The sequence below is a fragment of the Pygocentrus nattereri genome, chromosome 1 (assembly GCF_015220715.1).
Source record: "Pygocentrus nattereri isolate fPygNat1 chromosome 1, fPygNat1.pri, whole genome shotgun sequence".
Lineage (NCBI taxonomy): Eukaryota > Metazoa > Chordata > Actinopteri > Characiformes > Serrasalmidae > Pygocentrus > Pygocentrus nattereri.
Window position 1 is genome coordinate 4,632,488 of NC_051211.1, and position 21,627 is coordinate 4,654,114.

Genomic DNA, 21,627 nt, shown 5'->3' on the forward strand with positions numbered 1-21,627 from the left:
AACTGCGTTAAGTGCTTCATGAAATGGCCGAGCAGCTGCACATAAGCCTAAGATTACAATACGCAATGCCAAGCGTCGGCTGGAGCGGTGTAAAGCAAGTATCATTGGACTCTGCACAGAGGAAACGTGTTCTCTGGAGTGATGAATGAAGCTTCAGTACCTAGCAGCCTGACGGATAACGGTCTGAGGCTGCGCTTCAGTTTCCTTAGTTTTTGGGAAGGCTTATGTTAATGCTACAACATTCAAAGCCATTTTAAATAATTATATGCTTCCAATTTTGTGGCAGCAGTTGGGTGAAGACCGTCTCCTGTTCATAAAGCGAGCTCCATAAAGACATTGTTTGAGAAGTTTGGTGAGAAAGGAACTCCAGCGGCCCAGACCTTAACCCCACTGATCACCTTTGAGATGAACCAGAACGTTGATTGTGAGCCAGGCCGTCTCGTCCTACATCAGTATCTGACCTCTCAAATGCTCTTTTAACTGAATGGGCTCCAAAATCTTGTGGAAAGCCTTTCCAGAAGAGTGGAGGCTACTATAGTTACAAAGGGGGTCCAACTCCATTATAACGCCCATGGTTTTGGAATGGGTAGTCCAACAAGCTCAAGGTGCAATAGTCAGGTGTACACATACCAATGGACATATAGAGTAAGTAAAGTGATTCTACGAGATGAACTCACCTGCCAATCCACAGGCTCCTGCAGTGAGATGGTGTTGGAACCTGCCTGGGCAGTGCTGGCCAGTTTAGTACGATACACATTATGTGGCAATCCATACAGGTCAAGAGTACCAAAGACGCCTGAAAGAGACACCATTCCCCTCAAATTAACATCATGCTCAATGTCATTGATTGCAAGGAACTATCATTGATAACTGGCTGGTAACGGAGCCTGTAAATGGTAAAGAAATCAAATAAACACTCATATTTACATCACATTGTATCATTACGGCACATTGTACCAGCGCTTACCTAGCACTTTAGATCCTTGGTTTTGTCCGTTAGACAGAGGCCATTCAGGCGTGTAGCGGTTTCCCCTAAGAATGATCTGCAGGTCACCTCTGAAGGGCTGGTCGCTTGATCCTGCAATCAGTCGTCCTCCCTGTGGGAGCATGTAAATAAAACTATGTAAACCGTGTATAAACTATGTCAAACTGGCTATATTAGTAATCAAACATTCTGCTAATATTTAGTAGAGTTAGATAGATAGATAGTGTCGGGACCCACAGCGCCTCGCCCTCCTACCCTGAGTCTCAGACGAATGTGGATAAAGCGTTTGTTGTAACCTGTTAACCTGCTAATTTATTCTGTTCTCTAATGCAAAAAAGGCTCATAAAAACAAAGGATTCTTGCAAAATGCAAAGAAGATAACAGTCAAAAAGATTAAAAAGCATTCTTGCAGAAGGTTAAAGAAAAATGAAAAACCAAACTTCAGCCGATGGTTCTGTTGAGGAAGGACAAGGCCCTCTTCATTTATTAAGTTTCAGGGGACAAGTCGGCTCCCGGATCGCCAACAATGCAAAGATTCAACACATTACATCAGTTTTTATAATGTTTTTTGAATATGCTCATTGTCCCTCCCTGGGGCGCTGTCTTCACTCCTCCTCTCCGACCATCCTAAGGTTCCCATTGGCTGTCATATATTCGCTATGTTAAATTTACTTCACTACCTCTGTGCTTCGTCAGACAAGGACTTTTTACGACTTCTCCATAATGGGTTTCTCAACTCCGAGCTGGGCATCTTCTTAATTATTTAAGAGTTACGACCCATTCCTGCTCGCTGCTTATCCATCTCCTCACCAAACACTAGCTTGTTTTTAATGAACAGGCTGTATTTCTTACAGCTCATATCTGCTCATCTCTCAAGGCTTTCTAGCGCTGCAAGAGTGCCTGGTCCAGACACCTCTTGCATAGAAGCATCAGGCCTAACTTTCCTACCTAAGGCTGTCTGGGCCTCAGTTACAATGACTCTGTACTCTAGTTTTATAGTTTCTACACACACACACACACACACACACACACACACACACACACACACACACACACACACACACACACACACACACACACACACACACACATACATACATATCGCTGTGTGTCAGAACAAAACCTCGTATCTCCAAAATGGTAACTTTACAGGAGGAGGAAAAAACCTACTTTACTGTTAATGTAAGTCAATGGAACCAGACGTCTTTCTAAGCAATTGTGGGCTTCTTTTGGCCCATTCATCATGAAAGTTTGACACAATATAAAGGACAAAATACATTTTCAAAATATGTAAAAAAAACTGGAAAACGACAAAAATGGAGATACAAGGTTTTGTTCCGACAGCAGTGATACAGTTAAGCCCAGAAATATTTGGACAGTGACACAAGTTTTGGTATTTTAGCTGTTTACCAAAACATATTCAAGATACAGTTGTCTAAGATGAGCTTAAAGTGCAGACTCTTGGCCTTAATTTGAGGGTATTCACATCCTAATTGGAGGAAAGGTTTAGGAATTACAGCTCTTTAATATGTAGCTGCCTCTTTTTCAAGGGTCCAAAGGTAATTGGACAATTATCTTAAAAGTTATTTCGTGGGCTGCATGGGCTATTCCCTCGTTAATCCATCATCAATTAGAAAAGTAAAAGGTCTGGAGTTGATTTGCATTTGGAAGCTGTTGCTGTGAACCCACAACATGCGGTCAAAGGAGCTCTTAATGGAAGTGAAGCAGACCATCATTAGGCTGAAAAAAAGAAGAAATCCATCAGAGAGATGGCAGAAATGTTAGGTTTGGCCAAATCAACAGTTTGGTACATTCTGGGGAAAAGGAGCCCACTGGTGAGCTCAGGAACTCAAAAAGGCCTGGACGTCCACAGAAGACAACAGTGGTGGATGATTGCAGAATCCTTTCCATGGTGAAGAAAAACCCTTCACAACATCCACCCAAGCTAAGAAAACTCTCCAGGAAGTAGGTTTATCAGTATCTAAGTCTGCTATGAAGAGAAGACTTCAGGAGAGCAGATACAGAGGGTTCACCACAAGGTGCAAACCACTAATCAGCCTCAGAAATAGAAAGGCCAGATTAGACTTTGCCAAAAAACATCTAAAGAAGCCTGGAACTTCTGGAACAGCATTCTTTGGGCAGATGAAAGATCAACCTGTACCAGAATGATGGGAAGAAGAAAGTATAGAGAAGAATTGGATTGGCTCATGATCCAAAACACACCACATCCTCTGTAAAGCATCTTAGAGGCAATGTGATGGCATGGGCATGCATGGCTTCCAATGGCACTGGGTCACTAGTGTTTACTGATGATGTGACAGAAGACAGAAGCAGCCGGACGAATTCTGATGTGTTCAGGGATTTACTTTCTGCTCAGATTCAACCAAATGCAGCAAGGTTGATTGGACGTTGCTTCACAGTGCAGATGGACAACGAGCCAAAACTTACAGCGAAAGCAACCCAGGAGTTTTTTAAGGTTTTTTCAAAGAAGTGGAATATTCTGCAAAGGCTGAGTCAGTCACCAGATCTCAGCCTGATCGACCATGTATTTCACTTGCTTAAGAGAAAACTTAAGGCAGAGAGACCCACAAACAAGCAACAACAGAAGACGGCTGCAGTAAAGGCCTGGCAAAGCATCACAAAGGAGGAAACCCAGCGTTTGGTGATGTCCATGAGTTCCAGACATCAGGCAGTCATCGCCTGCAAAGGATTCTCAACAAAGTATTAAAAATGAACATTTTATTTAGGGTAAAGTTAATTTGTCCAATTACTTTGTAGAAAAATGGTTGCAATTCAAACATTTCATATGATGTTTTTGTGCAACCCCTTGAGCTAAACCTAAAAGTCTAAACTTCAACTGCATCTCAGTTGTTTCATTTCAAATCCAGTGTGGTGGCATGCAGAGCTCAAATCATGAAGATTGTGTCACTGTCCAAATATTTCTGGGCCTAACTGTATCTATATTTACAACTATATATGCATCAAATAATGTGGTAAAATCAGAGAGAACAGCAGGATAAAGGTCATCATGAAAATTGCCAGCTAATTCCTCCTGATTGACTGAGAAAGTAATTTGAAATGAAGAGGTACATTTAATTTATGCTATTTTAAAGTTTCATCAAGTAATTGTGAACAGGACACTGACACAGTGTGGTGAAGACTGGTTTGCTTCTCTCTATTCATCCTCTCTTATTTGGCCTTTGCAGTAGTTTGGATATTTGTTTTTTTGAAAATCAAGCATTTTACAAAAAAAAAAAGCAACGACAAAAAAAAAAACAATTCAAATCTTAAGTGTTAAGCTATTTAGGCTTTGCAGCAATGAAAAACCAGACTAAGTGCTAAGTTTTAACTCTAAGTCTGACTTTTTATGAGTTTTATCACTAATAATGTACCTGGATGGAGATGTAAGTGGCATTCAGGACAACGCTCCTGTACTCGGGGAGACTGCTGGACGTGCTGTTCATGGTGTCTGGAATCTCCAGGACTCCCAACACTGCGAGCTTGTTTAAGGAAGGGATTGCAATGTCCAGAATCATCCATATACCTGTGGACACCAGAGTTGAGGTCTCAGGACAAAAAGCAGCAGGTAAAGATGCTCTGTTAACAGTTTGCCAGTAGCTGAGTACCTGCAGGAATGACAACATTGGCGCCCTCTTGTGGCACAGTGAAGTTGTTTTCAGAGGACGAATTCCAAAATGACTCATTGGACCAATAACTACAAAGAGAAAGATATTTTCACATATTGTTCTTTCATTAATACTTTATTTTGAGGATCTGTTATATGTTTTGTAGTTGCTCACCATGTCTTTAACCAATTATCTATAAAAAATCGACTGAACTTTTCCCCAGGGCCTAAACCTCACCTCAATCAGATATCTGGACCCAAGCCTAACTCTGTACGGATACTAACTGTAATTCAACTGGCAAAAAATGTCACACTATGACGTTTTCAGTTTTTGTAATATGTGTTGTGGCATTTAAAAACCGAAAATGATTTAAAAATTTACCACAAAAGGTGCAACTGAAGTAAAACCCCTGAGTGAGATGTGATCAGTCATTCAGAGTGATTTGCTGAGTAATAGATAATTGTAGAGAAACTTTTTTGGGGGATTTTTTTTGTGACGTACATGAAGCCGAAAGAACCAGATGCCCTCCCTGTGGGATCATGTAAATAAAACTATGTAAACCGTGTATAAACTGTGTTAAACTGGTTATATTAGTAATCAAACATTCTACTAATAATTAGTAGAGTTAGTTAGATAGATAGATAGATAGATAGATAGATAGATAGATAGATAGATAGATAGATAGATAGATAGATAGATAGATAGATAGATAAAAAGGCCTAACTTTCCTACCTAAGGCTGTCTGGGCCTCAGTTACAATGACTCTGTACTCTAGGTTTATAGTTTCTACACACACACACACACACACACACACACACACACACACACACACACACACACACACACATACATACTTATCGCTGTGTGTCAGAACAAAACCTCGTATCTCCAATATGGTAACTTTACAGGAGGAGGAAAAAACCTACTTTACTTTTAATGTAAGTCAATGGAACCAGACGTCTTTCTAAGCAATTGTGAGCCATGTCTTTTGGCCCATTCATCATGAAAGTTTGCCACAATTTAAAGGACAAAATATAGATCAAATCACTCTGAATGACTGATCACATCTCAAATACTGAATTATGCAGAAAGTAGACTTGGGTGCTAGAGCTGCAGCGTGTCATTTTCTTTACTGGGTTTTTTTTTTGTGACGTACATGAAGCCCATAGGTCTGCTGCTGGGTACAAGTTGCAGGGTGCCTGGCCACAGGGTGCCCGGCGGCAGGGTGCCTGATGGAGACGGCTTGGGCTCAATGCAGTTGGGGTAGAAGCAGTTATACACACTGAACCACACGTATATGTCTGTCGTCGATCTGTCAACACTGCGCTTCCCCCTACTAGCGCTCCTTGTTTGGCCAGACACTGAGGAAACAACACGTTTAACTGTTCAGAAAAACATACAGCAATAAACAATTGAGCGCTATATTTTGCAGAAAAATGCATATTTACTTTAAAAAAATCAACAAAACGTGTGATTTGACCACCTTTGCTATATGACGGAAAAACATTCATGTCTATCTGGTTTCTTATATTAAAGTAACAATACACGCCACACTCAATGGACAGATCAGCAGTTTTACCCATGTAGAAGAGATCGTTGGAGGATTTGTTAAAGTACCAATCTCCATTCACGTTCACAGTGGCGTTAAGTGGGTCGGAGGAGCTGTTCCTGTTGTCCACTATGCGGACGTAGTCAGGACTCTTGGTCAGGTTGTGATTCACAATCACATAATCCTGAGGCTGTTTAGAAAAAAAATGGATCATGTAACTACAGACGGTATAAAACGTGCCACACTTCATCTAATGTATAAAAATGATATAATATTGTATAAAAATACAAAAATACTGTTCTCGCACGCCGAGTCACACTTTCCCTAGCAATCTGACCAATTTCAAAGGGAATGTATGAATGAATTACACACTATATTACTTGCACACACTTAAAAAATGGTTCTTCATGGTTCTTTATCAAAGAAAATTGTTCTATATAGAGCCATGAACACTCAAAGAACCATCTGCATGATTAAAGGATTCTTTGCGTGGTGAAACGGTTCTTCAGATGAATGGGGAACGTCCTGTAGATGGCGCTATGCAGAACCAGTTTAAAAGGAGCGTTCTATGTATCACCAAAAAGTGTTCTCCTGTTAGTACAAGCTTGATATCAAAACAACAGAGGAACCCCTCTAGGGTACACGCTCAGGAGAAAGGGTGCTGTCACTGGGGCAGTACCCTTCTTGTCACTGGGGTGGGACCCTCAGGGGTCCATCTCAGCACCTTTAGTCATGGGAACATAGCTGAACCAGAATCCACTGAAATGGTCTGTTCTAAGCTGTGCTGACTCCACACCCTGTCTCATCACTAGGCTTTATATTAAAAGGTTCTGTTTTAAAACATTCGGTTATGAAAAGATATAAACGTCTACTTTTCCACTGGGAAATACTCATTTAAGGTATGTCACAATTGGCTCCTCCCACTCCTCCACGAGATTTTCTGTTTACCTTCTGGTCGCCAACGTGCCCCTATGTTTTGATTCTTCGATGTCCTGCCCCCTTGTTTCGCTGCTCCGCCCCTGATTGTTTCCACCTGTTTCCCACCTGTCCCTCATCACCCCTCTGATATATAAGCCCCTTGTTTGGTCTGGGTTGGTCTTCGTTTGATATGTGCTGGATGATTCGTATTCTCGTGCTGTTTGAGGTTCTGTGTTTCTGTCCGTCATGTCTGTCCCGTGATCTCTCCGTGTTGGCTCATTGAACCTGGCCTGTCACGACCCTGGATTCGCCCTGGATAAATCTCGCTTATCTCAGCACGTGCGTCCGCCTCATCGCTCCACGTTACAGTACACAGTTGGACCTTAAAACCACTGCTGCACCTTTGAGGGAACGTTTACACTGTTTGTGCCTTGATGAACGAATCGCGTACCTGCATGGTGCCTTGATTTCTAACGATGTTCTCTACCAACTTGAACCATTTCACCATGCAAAGAATCCTTTAATCATGAATAGGGTTCTCTGTGTCTTTCATAGTAACGAACCTGAAGAACCATCTTTTTAAAGAGTGCACAGTTCATCAGGAAATCAGGTTTAAACAAGCCAGCTTCAAACACTGAACTACACTAAAAAGGGGAAAAGCTGTAAATTAGATTTTTTTGGGCGAACCATTCCTTTAGAGTGCACTGAAAAGGCCCAGTGAGATCCGCTTATGATATCTGCGTTATTTTACATGAGAAAAGTGCAAATAAATATAAACATATTTGTGGTTTCTATGCCAAGAACAGTAATCATTTATTTTCACAAGACCATTTTCTAGGTCTTGTTCCTGCACTTTAAGGACTAATGTTTAAATACAACACGGCTGATTTGCCAAGCAGTCTTAAGCAGTCTGGACACATTATAACTTCAATAGAAGTAGGAGGGGCTAAATAGCTAGACGTGTGACATCACAAAAACAGTGAACAGTGCTGTTTATACACTGTATAGCGCACAGAGTAAAATGTACATATGGAAACTTCAAGCATGATTACATACCACATAAAAGTTTTCCTAAAAAGTGAGGCACATTTTTTTAATTTACGGCATTTGGCTGACACTCTTATCCAGAGCGACTAACAATTTGATCATTTTACACAAGTAACGAAGGTGGTGTTAGGAGTCTTGCCCAAGGACTCTTATTGGTGTAGTGTAGGGTGGTTACCCAGGTGGAGATTGAATCCCAGTCTACAGCGTAGAAGGCAGAGGTGTTAACCACTACACTAGCCAACCACCAATTTTTAATGAAATGGGCCCTTTAAGTAACATCTTCAGCAGGTCATATTAAACATATAAGTCGTAAAATGGGATTCAGGCTAGACTAGTATAAGTGACCATTAGTAGGACGTTACCCTGAAGCCGTAGAACGTTGCACTGTATGAGATCTCGGTAATTTGGGAGATGTCACGGAAGTACCACTTGTAGGTTTGGGCAGATGGTAGCAGCGCCATCCAACCATACCCAGGGGTAATCAGTTGCCATGTAAAAGGAACAATAGTACTACCTGGAATAACATGACACAGAAAATGTTCTGCCAATCAATGGTTTTCATATATCGTGCTTTTTACCGGCATAAAAGGTTTTTAAGTAAGCTTGCAGGCTTATGAGTAGGCTTGAGAGATCCCATTTAAATAAAAATAATGCACGGCCAAGCCGTATTAACGTATGGGAGCGAGATCTTGCATGACCATAACACTGTTGTCAGAACAAAACCTTGTATCTCCATTTTTGTCGATTTTCAGTTTTTGACACCATTTGAAAAAGCATGTTGGCCTTTACATTGTGTGTAAAATTTCATGAAGGATGGACCACAATAAATGGCCAAAAATGACTTGAAAAAAATTCTGGTTCCATTGACTTACACTGAAAATAATGCATGTTTTTTCCTTCTCCTGTAAAGTTACCATTTTGGAGATACGAGGTTTTGTCCCGACAGCAGCGATAAGTAAGGCGTGGGAACAAGATAGTTAATTTGAGCTTTGACCAAAGCTCAATAAGGCATGACCTCGTTCCCACGGTTTAGTAAGTTGTCGTGTTTTTTAACGACATTAGAGGCTTTTAAGTAGGATTATTAACAATGTATGCTCCTTTAGTCACTTTACGTTACCTAAACAGATTAATACGGAGCCCTGCTGCTGACGTGGGAACGAGATCCTAGAGTGTGGCAAAAGAGATCACGCCTTATTAAGCAGTGGTCAAAGCTTAATTATCTCATTCCCACACCTTACTAAATTGTAGCCATGACTTAATAATCTCGTTCGTCATGCATTATTTAATTTTATATGGGTTTGTCACCAGCAGGGCTAAACAGATTAACTCACTAATGTAGATATTTTTAAACAGTACATGGACATTAAGCCCCGTTCTTATACTGTACCGTATGCGTTGGTGAGTATGGCATCCCTGAAAAAGAGCATGTAGGAGGGGTTGTTGAAGACCAGACGGTGGAAGCTTGTGGTGTTATCACACACTGACCCCGGGAAGCCCATGCTCCAAGAAGCATTGTAAGAGCAGTGGGCAGGGTCCAAAAGGTTGCTCTTTGGCAGCACTTTGTTTCCAGGGTTACCTTTGAGGAAAATGAATTGGTTACTATCTGAGATACTTACTGTGTAGATACAAACAAACAAGTCAAGCTGGTTGCTGCAGTTAAGGTCCTTCTCCTGCTATGAGATGTTTTGCCACTGAAAAATTATGGGACATCCATAAAGTGCAAAACACTGAGGGCCCTATACAGACTTGTATAAGAAGAAAGGATTAACTGGTGTCTTTAATCCTCAAACGCTTATAAGTAAATAAGTGACACTTTTTTTGATCCCACAAACGGGGAAATTCCACCTCCGCATTTAACCCATCCGTGAAGTGAAACACCACATACACACTAGTGAATACACACACACTACAGCAGTTGGGGGTTAGGTGTTTTGCTCAAGGACACCTCCGTCATGGACTGTCGGCCCTGGGGATCAAACCGGCAACCTTCCGGTCACAGGGCCAGATCCCTAACCTCCAGCCCACGACTGCCCCCTAAATTGTGTTGTTAAAAGCAAAGCTGATGTAGTGGAGTGGTAAACGTGCTCCTGTCCCAACTTTTTTGAAACACGTTGCAGGCAACAATTTTTTTAAGAAGCACGAGCAGCAAGGTACATTAGGTAATATGTACTGCTTTTAACTGAACGCAGGTCAAACAGAATTTTTTTTAGTCATTGTTTTTCATTTAAATTTGCATTACAGTACAATAACCTATTACCTTATATGCTCTGATCTTATTTTCAAACAATCATTTTCAAGTAATAAATACCTGTTAGAGATCCATCAGTATCTATGAAAACCACCTCATGTTCCCATCTGAAGACGGCCTTGTTGGGCGTCTGGTAAAACTGGATTCCGCTGAATTTGGCGCTCCAGCCTCCACAGGAAGAACTGCATGTTCCAGTTATTGAGGCCATGCTAATGGCAGCACATGAAGGCCGGTCAAAGTTGATGAACCTGGTGTTGAGGATGCTCATGCCATCATCCAGTGGCAGGATGAGCCCCCGGGTGGTGCAAAAGCTGCTGCCCAAGCCCAGCTCATCCACGTGTCCCACCAAGGTGCTGTTGACCAGCGCTGCGCCTCCGTTCAGCCCCCAGCCGCTCACGAACTGCTCGATGATGCGCTTGGTCTCCACACCGGCCCTTTCGTTGTTCACCATGAGGAACTCGCTAAACTGCACAGATCCCACGTTCATCCACTCAGCACCCTTATCGTTGTTCCAGGAGGTGAACTTGCGGAACACGGCCGGCTGAGGTGTGTAGGAGCCGCAGGTGCCCTGCTGCGTGGGGAAGAACTCCTTGAAGATCCACAGGCCGAACCAGCCCTGCGAGTGCGCGGTGTTGTTGTAGAACTCTCCCAGAGGCGCCCTCTTCTGGCAGATGTTACTGTCATAGGATGGGCCGTCTGGGTGGTCGAGCATGCGGTACCAGAAGCCAAAGTGGGTTCCTCCAGCTGCGGCGTTATGTCTGATGGTGTTGTTGGGGTTGGTGACCCAGTAGCTGGCCGGTGTCAAATCATCATTCAGCAGGCTGGTGCTCTGCTTAACAAACACGGCCAGGTTGTACTGCAGGACGTTGCCCGTCTCGATACCGTCCTCGATAAAGAAGGCTCCACCCATGATGTTGTAGATGACGTTGTGCTCCACTAGCAGGCGATGTGTGTTGTGGATGGTGACAGCACGGTTGTAGGTCTGGTGGATGGAGCAGCCACGAATGTAGGACTTTAGCTTAAGGTCACCCATCAAGTGCCAGTGGATCGGGTAGCGGCCCAGACGGAATGCCTGACCAGCATTGAAAATCTGACCAAAGACACAAAGTGGTGACACAGTGAAACTGTACGCTTTACTTTGCATGACTTGAAGATACGATTAAATCCTTGAGGACCCAAGAAGGGATCCAGACGCTCACAACTACACTGATTATTTTCTTAGTAATTATTGGATAATTCATAGTATTGAATAACAAATCTTAAAAATATGGAAAAATCAATTTTACATCATTTACCCAGCTACTCCAAAGGTAGCCAGTCAATCAGCCCAGACATGTTTTTTCTTTAGTTGAGCTTTAATGTTGCTAACTAACACTAGGAGTCAACAGTCACCCAAATCCTTTCTGTAAATGCGTTCCCCAAGACTTCTCCGAACCCACTGAAACCTATTCCAGCTTACATTTACATTTATGGCATTTTGCTGACGCTCTTATCCAGAGCAACTTACAATTTGGTCCTTTTACACAGGTAGGCGAAGAGAGTGTTAGGAGTCTTGCCCAAGGACTCTTATTGGTATAGTGTAGGGAGCTTACCCTGGTGGGGGATTAAACCCTAGTCTATAGTTTAGAAGGCAGAGGTGTTAACCACTACACTAACCAACCACCAGCTCTTCATTAAGGGTGTACAGACTTGTAAGTGTGGTTAAGGATACAGTATGACAAACTGTGAGCGATAAGATAAGATAAGATAAGATAAGATAAGATAAGATAAGATAAGATAAGATAAGATGCCTTTTATTGTCGTTGCACAGTGCACAACGAAATTGAGCAGCAATCCAACGGCACTTTCGACATAAAAAGGAATTAAACATAAGGCTAAAATACATAAAGTGCAGATTTAAGGAAAAAAAGTATCAAAAATCTAGGACTATAAAACTATATATTCTAAACAGACAATAGACAAAGACAGGGGAGGTAGAAGTTAGTCATTGCACATTGCTGGGACAGTTTATAGAGTCATATGACATTGCACATCTTAAGAATTATTGCACAGAAAGAATACAGATTATAGATCGCACTCTCGAGAACACATGAATAACGAATAGAACAGAGGTGGAGTGATACACTGGAACACAATCACAGTGTCCTGTGAAGTCAGTGCCAGTAAAGAGCTGTAGGGGTGTTCAGTCGGTTCTACTGAAGTCAGTGTTCTATAGAAAGTCCTTGTCTGACTACTGACTAATGATGTTTACTCTGTCGTCTACGTTTGCCTTAAAGCTCCAGCACTAAACTAAAAAACTTTGATTTCTCACCAAATCATTCCTTTTAGATTAACAACTGAATAATAAGCCTGCAGTTAAGGTGACTTGGATGCCTCCAAAGCCTTAAAAGGGCCGTGATGTGGTTATATTCCCCTACAGATGTTGTTATGTACCTCAACATATTCGATTCTGCCAACGGCCAGATTTTCATTGGGTCGAGGTGCATGGAACATAATGCAGCCTCCAAACTGGTCACTTCCAACTTCTTCCCCAAATCTCCCTTGGAAACACGTCTGGGTGGCAAACTCCCCTGTGGATAAGTACAATCACACACGAACACTTTTAGGTGTGGAAGAGTAAGCAAACTGGATGTAAAACTGAATGCTCTGAACCTCAAAGATGGACATTCGCCTAGGTCAGGGGTGTCCAAATTCCTATTCATGTGCTTTATTGTTCAAAAATATAGACTGTGAGACAAACTAAAAAAAATCTTTTTTGTTTTGTTAACATTCTTTACATGTCAAATAAATGCAGACACAGCATTCAGAGATCACTTTATTAAGCAAGAAGAGCAGAAAAAACAGCATAAGCATTTATTGTTCAGCCAAATTTACTGAACTGCTGAATTTGCTCTGATAGGAAGTTGGTGTTGTGAGACTCAGGAAGCTGCAGTTGTTTTAGTTTCTCTCCTAAACATTTACTGTTATAATGCAAATTTCCATCTCACCACAATTGTCAGGTCTTAGTGTTAAGCTTGTGCTTTACGGCTGCAGTCTTGACTATGAGTCGTTCAGGAAATGAAGCTGCAGGTCTAGTCAGAGAAGAAAGACCCTTAAATTTTTGCTAACTTCATCATCACAGCGTAGAACATTACACTGTAATTTTACGGCATTGCTGCCACCATCAGGTGAAAGGAAAAACTGCAACAATCTGGCTGGTGGGTCATTTAGAACACACCAGAGCTGGTTCCTGAGGAGCCTGGCCACTTCCTATTTCTCCTATTATATCAAAAACAGGATTGCAAAACAGCAGAGGGAGCCTCAATAAATGGGCATGAATGGAGCTCAACGGCTAAAAAAAAATTTAAAATAGTTTCTAATCACTTGTGCAGACCTTTCCTATAATTTTAGAAAGTAGAAGATCGTATTTTACTAAAAAGCAGAGAAATCTCACCTGTATGTTTACTTTTTTCTACAGCAAACGCATTTTGGGCAGCAGAACGCTGGCATTACAGCTACTGAGTGCTGATTGGTTGGTGAGTGGAGCAGCTCATTGGCTGTTCGCGCTCACTGACGTCATGAACATACATGAGGCGCCGTTTTAAAGTCCTATTACTCGAGTTTAAAAGCTCTTAAAATATAACAGCGGTGTTAAAATGTTTTATGCTGCTCATTCGTCAGGAAATAAATATATTCTTTTACATTAAAAATGTTTCAGCACTTATAAACTGTTTTTGCTCAGATGCTGCATCTTAACCCAATCATTTTGGACTTGCTCTGGAGCGCCCTCTAGTGTTTGAGAAACCCAGAATACATTACAGGGTGGTAATTTTCCTCTCTACAAGTTCTCTGAAAACTCTGAAACAGGATCCACAGGCCAATTAAAAACTGTCCTCAGGCCACATTTGGCCCTTGACCAGATGTTGGACACCCCTGGTCTAGATGCACAGATTTCATTCTAACCATATGCACAATATGACCTGACTTTAATGCAAAACTAACTGGCTGGACGAAATGTTCTTTTTCTGCATAAACGATAAAAAATCCACTCCTACCTGTATTAAACCCATCAGGGCAAGCTGGGATTAGATCATTCCAGTCCTGGTTTACGGATCCACGGACAACAACATTCCTGGTGAGCACACCCACCTCGGCCTTCGCCTCAAACACGGTCCCATCAGGCAGGGTGATGGATTCCCCCAGGTGGGTGTACTTCAGAGGCTGAGTCAGGTTCAAGGTCCTACCATCGGCCGACACAGCTGCAATTATTCTCACCTCGTTCTCGATCTGGCTGTACCTGCGAAGTTAGTCACAATAACATATAAAATATAGGCAAGTCCGTGACACAAGACAGTACAGCAGTCCAAGATACTTAGCTTTCCTAAGCCAGAGACTTTACTTACTGATGTCCATATGGGCAGGTCATCAATTTTAAAGCTCGTTTTGTAAAGTATGAGCCAAAATGAAATCAGTTTTGCACCAAATCTGAGACTAACTTAATTACTGGCCTTCATTTTATTTAGCATGACAAGCCACCATGATGCAGTGCTGTTCAACCAATTCTGTCGATTAAAAAAAAGAAATAATTTCAGTCCAATAAACAACTGTTTCCATTTGAACAGGCGGGTTTATTGTTCATGTTGAGGATCGTCTTTGGTATGTACATGTGGGTGCAACAGACAATTAGTTCCACTAGACAGGGCTACTAAAAATGAAGCATGCAGCAGAAATCCTGGTGTTGGGAGGCCTTTTGGAAAGGACGATAGCACGACTACAACAATGTACTATATTCAAAGCAAGCGAAAAGACAGACAACTGCTTTGTATTCCAAGACAACATGTAATGCAAACGCCTATTTTTGTCGCACCTTTGTAGAGGGGTGACCGGTACGGTATACACTGAAAAGAAAAGTAAAGAAAAAGAAAAGAGAAAAATAAAAGAGCTGGAAAGACAAAAGAGGAAAACTGCCCCAAAAAGTACTAAGAAGTACTCAAAAGAAAGCTCCCAGCCCTGCTAAAGTGTTTGCTCCTTCAGCAAAGCTGCAAAACCTAAGGAGGACCTTCCTCTCAAAATCGCAGAGTAAGGGTCCTAATTTCTGATCATTTCTTTACTATTGCCCTCTTTCAACTAAGCCTTTGTTTGAGCATGCCAGTTGTTGTGTTTCCTTTGTTTGTTGTTCATTCCCGCGCTTTTTTTCCCCTCCCTTCTGTGAAGGGCTTCAACTGAGGCTGCCTGTGCACCCCTGTGGCGCAGCAGTAACATTACAGACTGGTGATCCATACAGCGGTGATTTGAACCCAGCTTGGGGTTACCCTATTTTTGCCATGTTAGGCCTGCGCTCTTTTGCCCCCATATATCTCCTTACCGTTTTTGCTGGGTTTCAGTTCTGTACGTTCGTCCGCTTCCCCGCCGCCCTGTAAGCAGTATTTAGCTGTTATGCTGCTACAACTGGAAGAAGATTATGGTTGTATACCTGTGTCCTGTGGAGGCAATGACAACTTCATCTCCGACCCTCCAGGTGACAGCATGCATCAGGGTGATGGCTCTGGAGCCGTTTCTGGCTGTTTGCGCAAGTCGGGTCCACGGGACAGGGATCGGAATACCTACAGGAGCAGGTTTGGAACACAAATCCACGTTGGTGAATTTGGTGAAATATAAATATGACGACAGAACACCTCACAGGTTTGCATCTAAAGAAAAACTCAGACCTTCACCCAGTGATTGTGCTGTAGGAAACCACTGCATTGCCCAGTATCTTCACTGCACATCATAAAACTCATTACTAGTAAACTGCATGGAACACGATAATCTGCGTACTATGGGGAGAACCACTAAACACTAGGTGTCATAACTGTCATAGCACATTTATTTACGGGTTCTGTTTTATTTCTTTGCTCTTGTGTTATTATATTTGTCATTTATCACGCTGCCGAATGAGAATATTGGTCAAATGACACGTTTCTAAGTGAAATAAGTTCGTATACAGCCAATTTAAACATAGCATGGTAGTGAATAATTTCTGTTTATTTGCTGAGCTTGACATTTTGGATAAGATTAAACCTCTCCGATATGTTAAAGCCAGCAAACAATCAGCAACTGTGCATTAAAATGTGTGTTGTGTTTTCTCTTTATAAGATGTTTTAACTGATTTTCACTTTTCATTCAAACTTTGTTTATGGATGTTCTACTAAAAGTCTTTACTATTTCACACTTTATATTATTAATATTTCATTTTTTGACTTATTATATTTTTGCTAAGTAAAAAAAGTTTTTTTTTACTATTTTAACTTTATTTATTTAATTAAATTAGTATTTATTTTTTCTCTCATGTTATTGCTTTTTTTGCCTCCTTCTTTATAAAGCACTCTGAGCAGCAGTTTAAGCCATGAAAGAGGCTGCATGAATGAAATGTATTATTTTAATATTAATATTAACATTTAAAAAATTATTTTAATTCTCATATCCAAAAATTGATGCATTTATCACACAGCTTTCCTGCACTGCCATTCCAACGTGAGTGAGCTTCAAGCCCTGCTTGATGTAAAATGCGAAGGTTTGTTTTGCACACCATGCAAGTCCAGCACTCCCTCCCTGATGCCAAGTGTTTTGGCCCCGTAGACGGGGATTTCCGGAGAGCGCAGGTGGCCGTGCAGCGTGATGATGGCCTTGTGCTGGAACGGTTGGTCCTCTGTTCCGATCTGAAGAGCTCCTCCGTCTGTGATTAGAATGTTCTCCGCCTGCAGCTCGATATCCGCCTCATCGAAGATCAACTTTCCACCTGAGAACAGAAAGGCACGGTTATAAAACAAAATCAGAGGAAGGTAATTTTACACAGGAAAGCAATTGAGTGTGCCTTCAAAAAGACAAATAAAGTGACCATGACAGGTACTTAAAAATGCATAAAAGCTGAATAAGAAGGATAAAAAGGAATTTAAAGACTTTAGGGCTTATGTGATATTAAATCAAGCTTATTAAAGGTAAAGATCCGCAAGAATGAAGTGTTAATAAAATAAAGTCTTTCAGTTCAACTACAGACGCATGAAAATTGCTTTTACCCTGGATTTAAAATCTAAGATCTAATCATCTAAGATCTTTTGGCAGTTTGTTCCAGTTGTAGCAGCAATAACAGCTAAATACTGCTTCACTGTGTTGAGCCTGGACACTGGGCTATACTAGCTGTCCTGAATCCATTGATCTAAGAAACGAACATGCATTATATTAATTACATATGTCATAAATGCCTTCTGGGCCTGAACAATTCAGTAATTTATCGTCTCGCAGCAGCACTTTGAACACTAATGAGATCTGCTCTCCTGGAGCCCATCCCAGCACTCACTGGGCAGAAGGAAGGAAACACCCTGGACAGGCCACCATATACATTCATACAAACCGAGCAGCTCCGGTTCACCTGGCTGCATGTCTCTGGCCTTCGGAGGAAACCCACACAAACCCTGAACATGCAGACTCCACACAGGAAAGGACTGTGGTCACCCGGGCGGGGAATAAAACCCAGGCCCTTCTTGCTGTGAGGCGACAGCGCTACCCACTGCGCACAGACCAGCAGCATAGACTCACTTTTAGTATTAATTCCACATAAATAAATCTGAACCCCAGTAGCTATCTTTTGCATACTTGCATAATTCTGCATAATTTATGCATAATTAAGCATAGATGAGTTGCAATCAATTCCAAGTCATTCAGAGCCGCTCAAAGTGAAATGTTCTGTTCTACAGTCAGGATTGTTCACAGTGGTGGTGATGGGAACCAGGTGTCTGAAGAGTTAAATGCCTCCAAGAGCTCCCTCACAGAAAGTTATTGCATAAAATGGTTACCGATACATTGCCTGATGTCCGATATATTCTTTTGAGGTAAGATTTTGGCCTGAAATATATTTTTTTATAAGTACATTCATAGCAGAAAATTACACAAAGGGTGTTCAAAGGCCAAACAGTATCCACTGTTGCTTTAGATTTATCCCTATTTTACCAAATAAAACCTCAGAAGGCACATGTAGGTTCACTGGTGGTTTTGGATATTAAATGAAATGGCAATATTTGTGTTGTAGTCATGGCAACCCCTGGTTCCCATCACCACCACTGAGTTTTTCTACAGTTAAGCCTTTCACACCAAGCCACTCCGAATGACTCAGCATAAAACAATGTTGGGCTTTCACAGCACCTTGAATGAGAAGCATCTTCAGCACAGGTGTGCTGACATCTAGGAGGATAGTCTGCCCTTTGGTGATGACTGCGAATGTGCCCTTCTCAGGGGGGGATTCACCCCCCCAGGTGTAGCGGGACGACCACACATCGATGTAGAAGAAGTCAGCACGATCCTGAAATGAAAGAGTGGACGTTACAATTAGGAGGGCATTTAATAGGAAATAATTAGTTCTTTAAAACAGGCCACTGATGTCATTGTGCTTGCTTGAAGGGTTTAAGTTTACCATCTGGGCGATTCCTTTGTCTCCAACCTGCACTCGGACCTTGGCCATCTGGGACATGGGCTGGGCGTTGGTCACACAGATCACTTTCGTTTCGTTGACCGATCGGACGTCACAGACTGACCCTGCAATCGTCACTGTAATATTCCCTCCACTGTTTGTAACACATGGAAGAGAACAGAGGCGATAACGATAACGTGTGTAACGTCTAGCACAGCTCTTAGACATGCTCCATATGTTCTTATTAACCTACACTACAGGCCAAAAGCTTGGAAGCAATGCTAACTTTATAAAAATAAACATTCATAAAATGATCCCAACTCCTGTCAGACAGCAATACGTTCTTCTTCACACAGGATTAGTCTTACTTGGGGAAGTGGAGTGATGTAATTTTTCCACAGGATGTCTGAAATGTTCATAACATTTCACTTTCAATTCACATAATAATAATAATAATTTGATTTCTATAGCACTTTTCATGCTGGTGGCAGCTCAGAGTGCTTTACAGACAGGTGATAAAACAGTCATAGAAGAGATCATTAGTATTTATTTAGAATCAGAAGAAAAAGATACAGATCAGATTAAAAGATAAAAACCAGGAGACGTAGAGTTTTAATTCAACACTGAGAGACGTTTTTAGATGCTTCTTAAAAGTGAGCGCTGAGCTCGACCGTCTAATGAAAGGTGAACTGAGCTCCACAGTTTAGAAGCAGAGTAACTGAATGAGCCTCTCTGTGTTTTCTGTGTTTTACAGAGGGCGTCTGTAGAAGGCCACTGTCTGCAGATCTTAGATAACTTGCTGGAACATAAACAGACACTCTGTGATCTACGCAGAGCTTTAAGGACATTTAGAGCTTTAAAAACTAGTATCAGAGCTTTAAACTCTATTCTGAGTGATGAAGGCAGCCAGTGCAGCTCTTTTAAAGCAGGACTGATCTGATGTCTCTGTGTTGTTTCTGTTAGGATGCTGGATCATTTTGTACGAGTTGTGAAGGATGTATAGTTTTCTTAGGAAGTCCAGTAAGAAGACCATTACAGTGATCAACTCTGCTGTAACAGATGTATGAACAGGTTTCTCTGTGTCGCTCTGAGAGAGAAAAGGCTGAACTTTGGTGACGTTTCTCAAACGATAAAAGCTACTTTAGTGACTGTGTTTACGTGGAGATCAGTTTACAAACAGAGCCCAGAGTCTAAGATCACACCCAGGTTTCATACTTCAGGTTTGGTTTATGAAGCTAAAGAACCAAGTTTCTCATAAATCACTTTTCCCGGAGTTTCTGTACCAACGATCAGTATTTCAGTTATTTCATGATTTAATTGTAAAAAATTTTGCAACATCCACTGAGAAATATTTGACACACAGCTGGTCAGTCTGTCTACAGAGTCTTGACCTTCAGAAGGAATATGAATGTATAGCTGGGTGTCGTCAGCATAGCTATGAAAATGTATAAGATAGCAAATCTGCTTCGACCTTTCATACTGAAGAAAACCCCTTCTTCACAGGTTATGATGGAATATTCAGCATGGCAATTCACACAGGAATCATACAACCTGGGTTTACATCTGTAGTTTGTTTTATGCACAAGATTAATAAAACCACGGGTATTTCTGTGGTTTGTTTTATAGCATAGGATTAATATAATATTAGGTTACTTCTACAGTTTGTTTTACATCACTGGATTAATATAATCTGAGTTTTTTCTATAGTTTGTTTTACATTTTTGGGAATTATATAACCTGGGGTTGTTTCTATAGTTGGATTTATATCATGGGATTACTATAAACTGGGGTGATTTCTATAGTTGGATTTATGGCATGGAAATAATATAACCTGGAGGTATTGTGATAGTTTTATAGACTGGGATTGATTTAATCTGAATTTATTTCTACTGTTTGTTGTACATCGTGGGATTACTATAAACTGGGGCTATTTCTGTAGTTGGATTTTTATCATGGGATTACTATAAACTGGGGCTAGTTCTATAGTTGGATTTACATCATGGGATTAATATAACCTGGGGTAATATCTATATAGCATGGGATTAATATAACCTGGGGTAATATCTATATAGCATGGGATTAATATAACCTGAAGTTATTGTTTATAGTTTTATTGCATGAGCTGAATGTAATCTGAGATTATTTCAGTGGTTTGTTTTACATAATGGGATTAATATAACCTGGGGCCATTTCTTTAGTTGGTGTTTTATCTTGGGATTAATATAATCTGAAGTTATTTTCATGGTTTGTTTAATAGCTTGGGATTCATTTAACCTCTTAGAATTTCAGGCTTATTACATACTAAGGCTTATTATTCAGTAACTACAGGGACTTCAGTGCAAACTGGCTGAGGTATTGTTGTGTGTGTGTGTGTGTGTGCGTGTGTGTGTGTGTGTGTGTGTGTGTGTGTGTGTGGCCAGTGGCCATGTAAGGGGTTAACAAGCTTTTGTCTATAGTTTGTTTTACAGCACAGGTGTAATTTAACCTGGGCTTGTTTCACAGCAGGTGATTAATACAGTCTAAAGTCATTTCAATGGTTTGTTTTATTCTGGAGCAGATGGCTTTGCCTAAACTAGATAGCAATAAACATGTTTTTATGGCTAACTGAGTAAATTGTAAAATATTATTGTAAAATATTGTTTCTGTAATTTTGGGTCTGTAATGTAATGGAGCATAATTATAAAAAAGTGGTATTATTTTTAATTATCGGTACCATAAATGGCCTGGCTAAAATAATTAGCAAAATGTCATGAAGACATTGACCTGAAACCAGAGCCGGTGATGGTGAGCACGGTGCCTCCGGCTGTTCCTCCCCTGCGTGGCGACACATCC

General features: G+C 41.2%; 1 protein-coding gene across 1 annotated transcript in view; it reads right to left on the reverse strand.

Moving 5' to 3' along the window:
* The window catches only part of LOC108441691 (PKHD1 like 1), a 100,326-nt gene that overhangs the window by 25,283 nt on the left and 53,416 nt on the right, over positions 1–21,627 (reverse strand). Inside the window, exons 41-56 of the mRNA XM_037542782.1 lie at positions 21,559–21,627; positions 18,799–18,949; positions 18,531–18,687; positions 16,921–17,130; positions 15,826–15,955; positions 14,408–14,649; positions 12,807–12,943; positions 10,434–11,463; positions 9,513–9,701; positions 8,488–8,639; positions 6,191–6,350; positions 5,768–5,972; positions 4,612–4,700; positions 4,378–4,529; positions 968–1,097; positions 678–796 (exon numbers count right to left, since the gene is read on the reverse strand). The exon at positions 21,559–21,627 is cut by the window's right edge and continues 106 nt beyond it. Of these exons, the coding sequence (XP_037398679.1) occupies positions 678–796; positions 968–1,097; positions 4,378–4,529; positions 4,612–4,700; positions 5,768–5,972; positions 6,191–6,350; positions 8,488–8,639; positions 9,513–9,701; positions 10,434–11,463; positions 12,807–12,943; positions 14,408–14,649; positions 15,826–15,955; positions 16,921–17,130; positions 18,531–18,687; positions 18,799–18,949; positions 21,559–21,627 (3,322 nt within the window). The remainder of the gene's footprint in view (positions 1–677; positions 797–967; positions 1,098–4,377; positions 4,530–4,611; positions 4,701–5,767; positions 5,973–6,190; positions 6,351–8,487; positions 8,640–9,512; positions 9,702–10,433; positions 11,464–12,806; positions 12,944–14,407; positions 14,650–15,825; positions 15,956–16,920; positions 17,131–18,530; positions 18,688–18,798; positions 18,950–21,558) is intronic.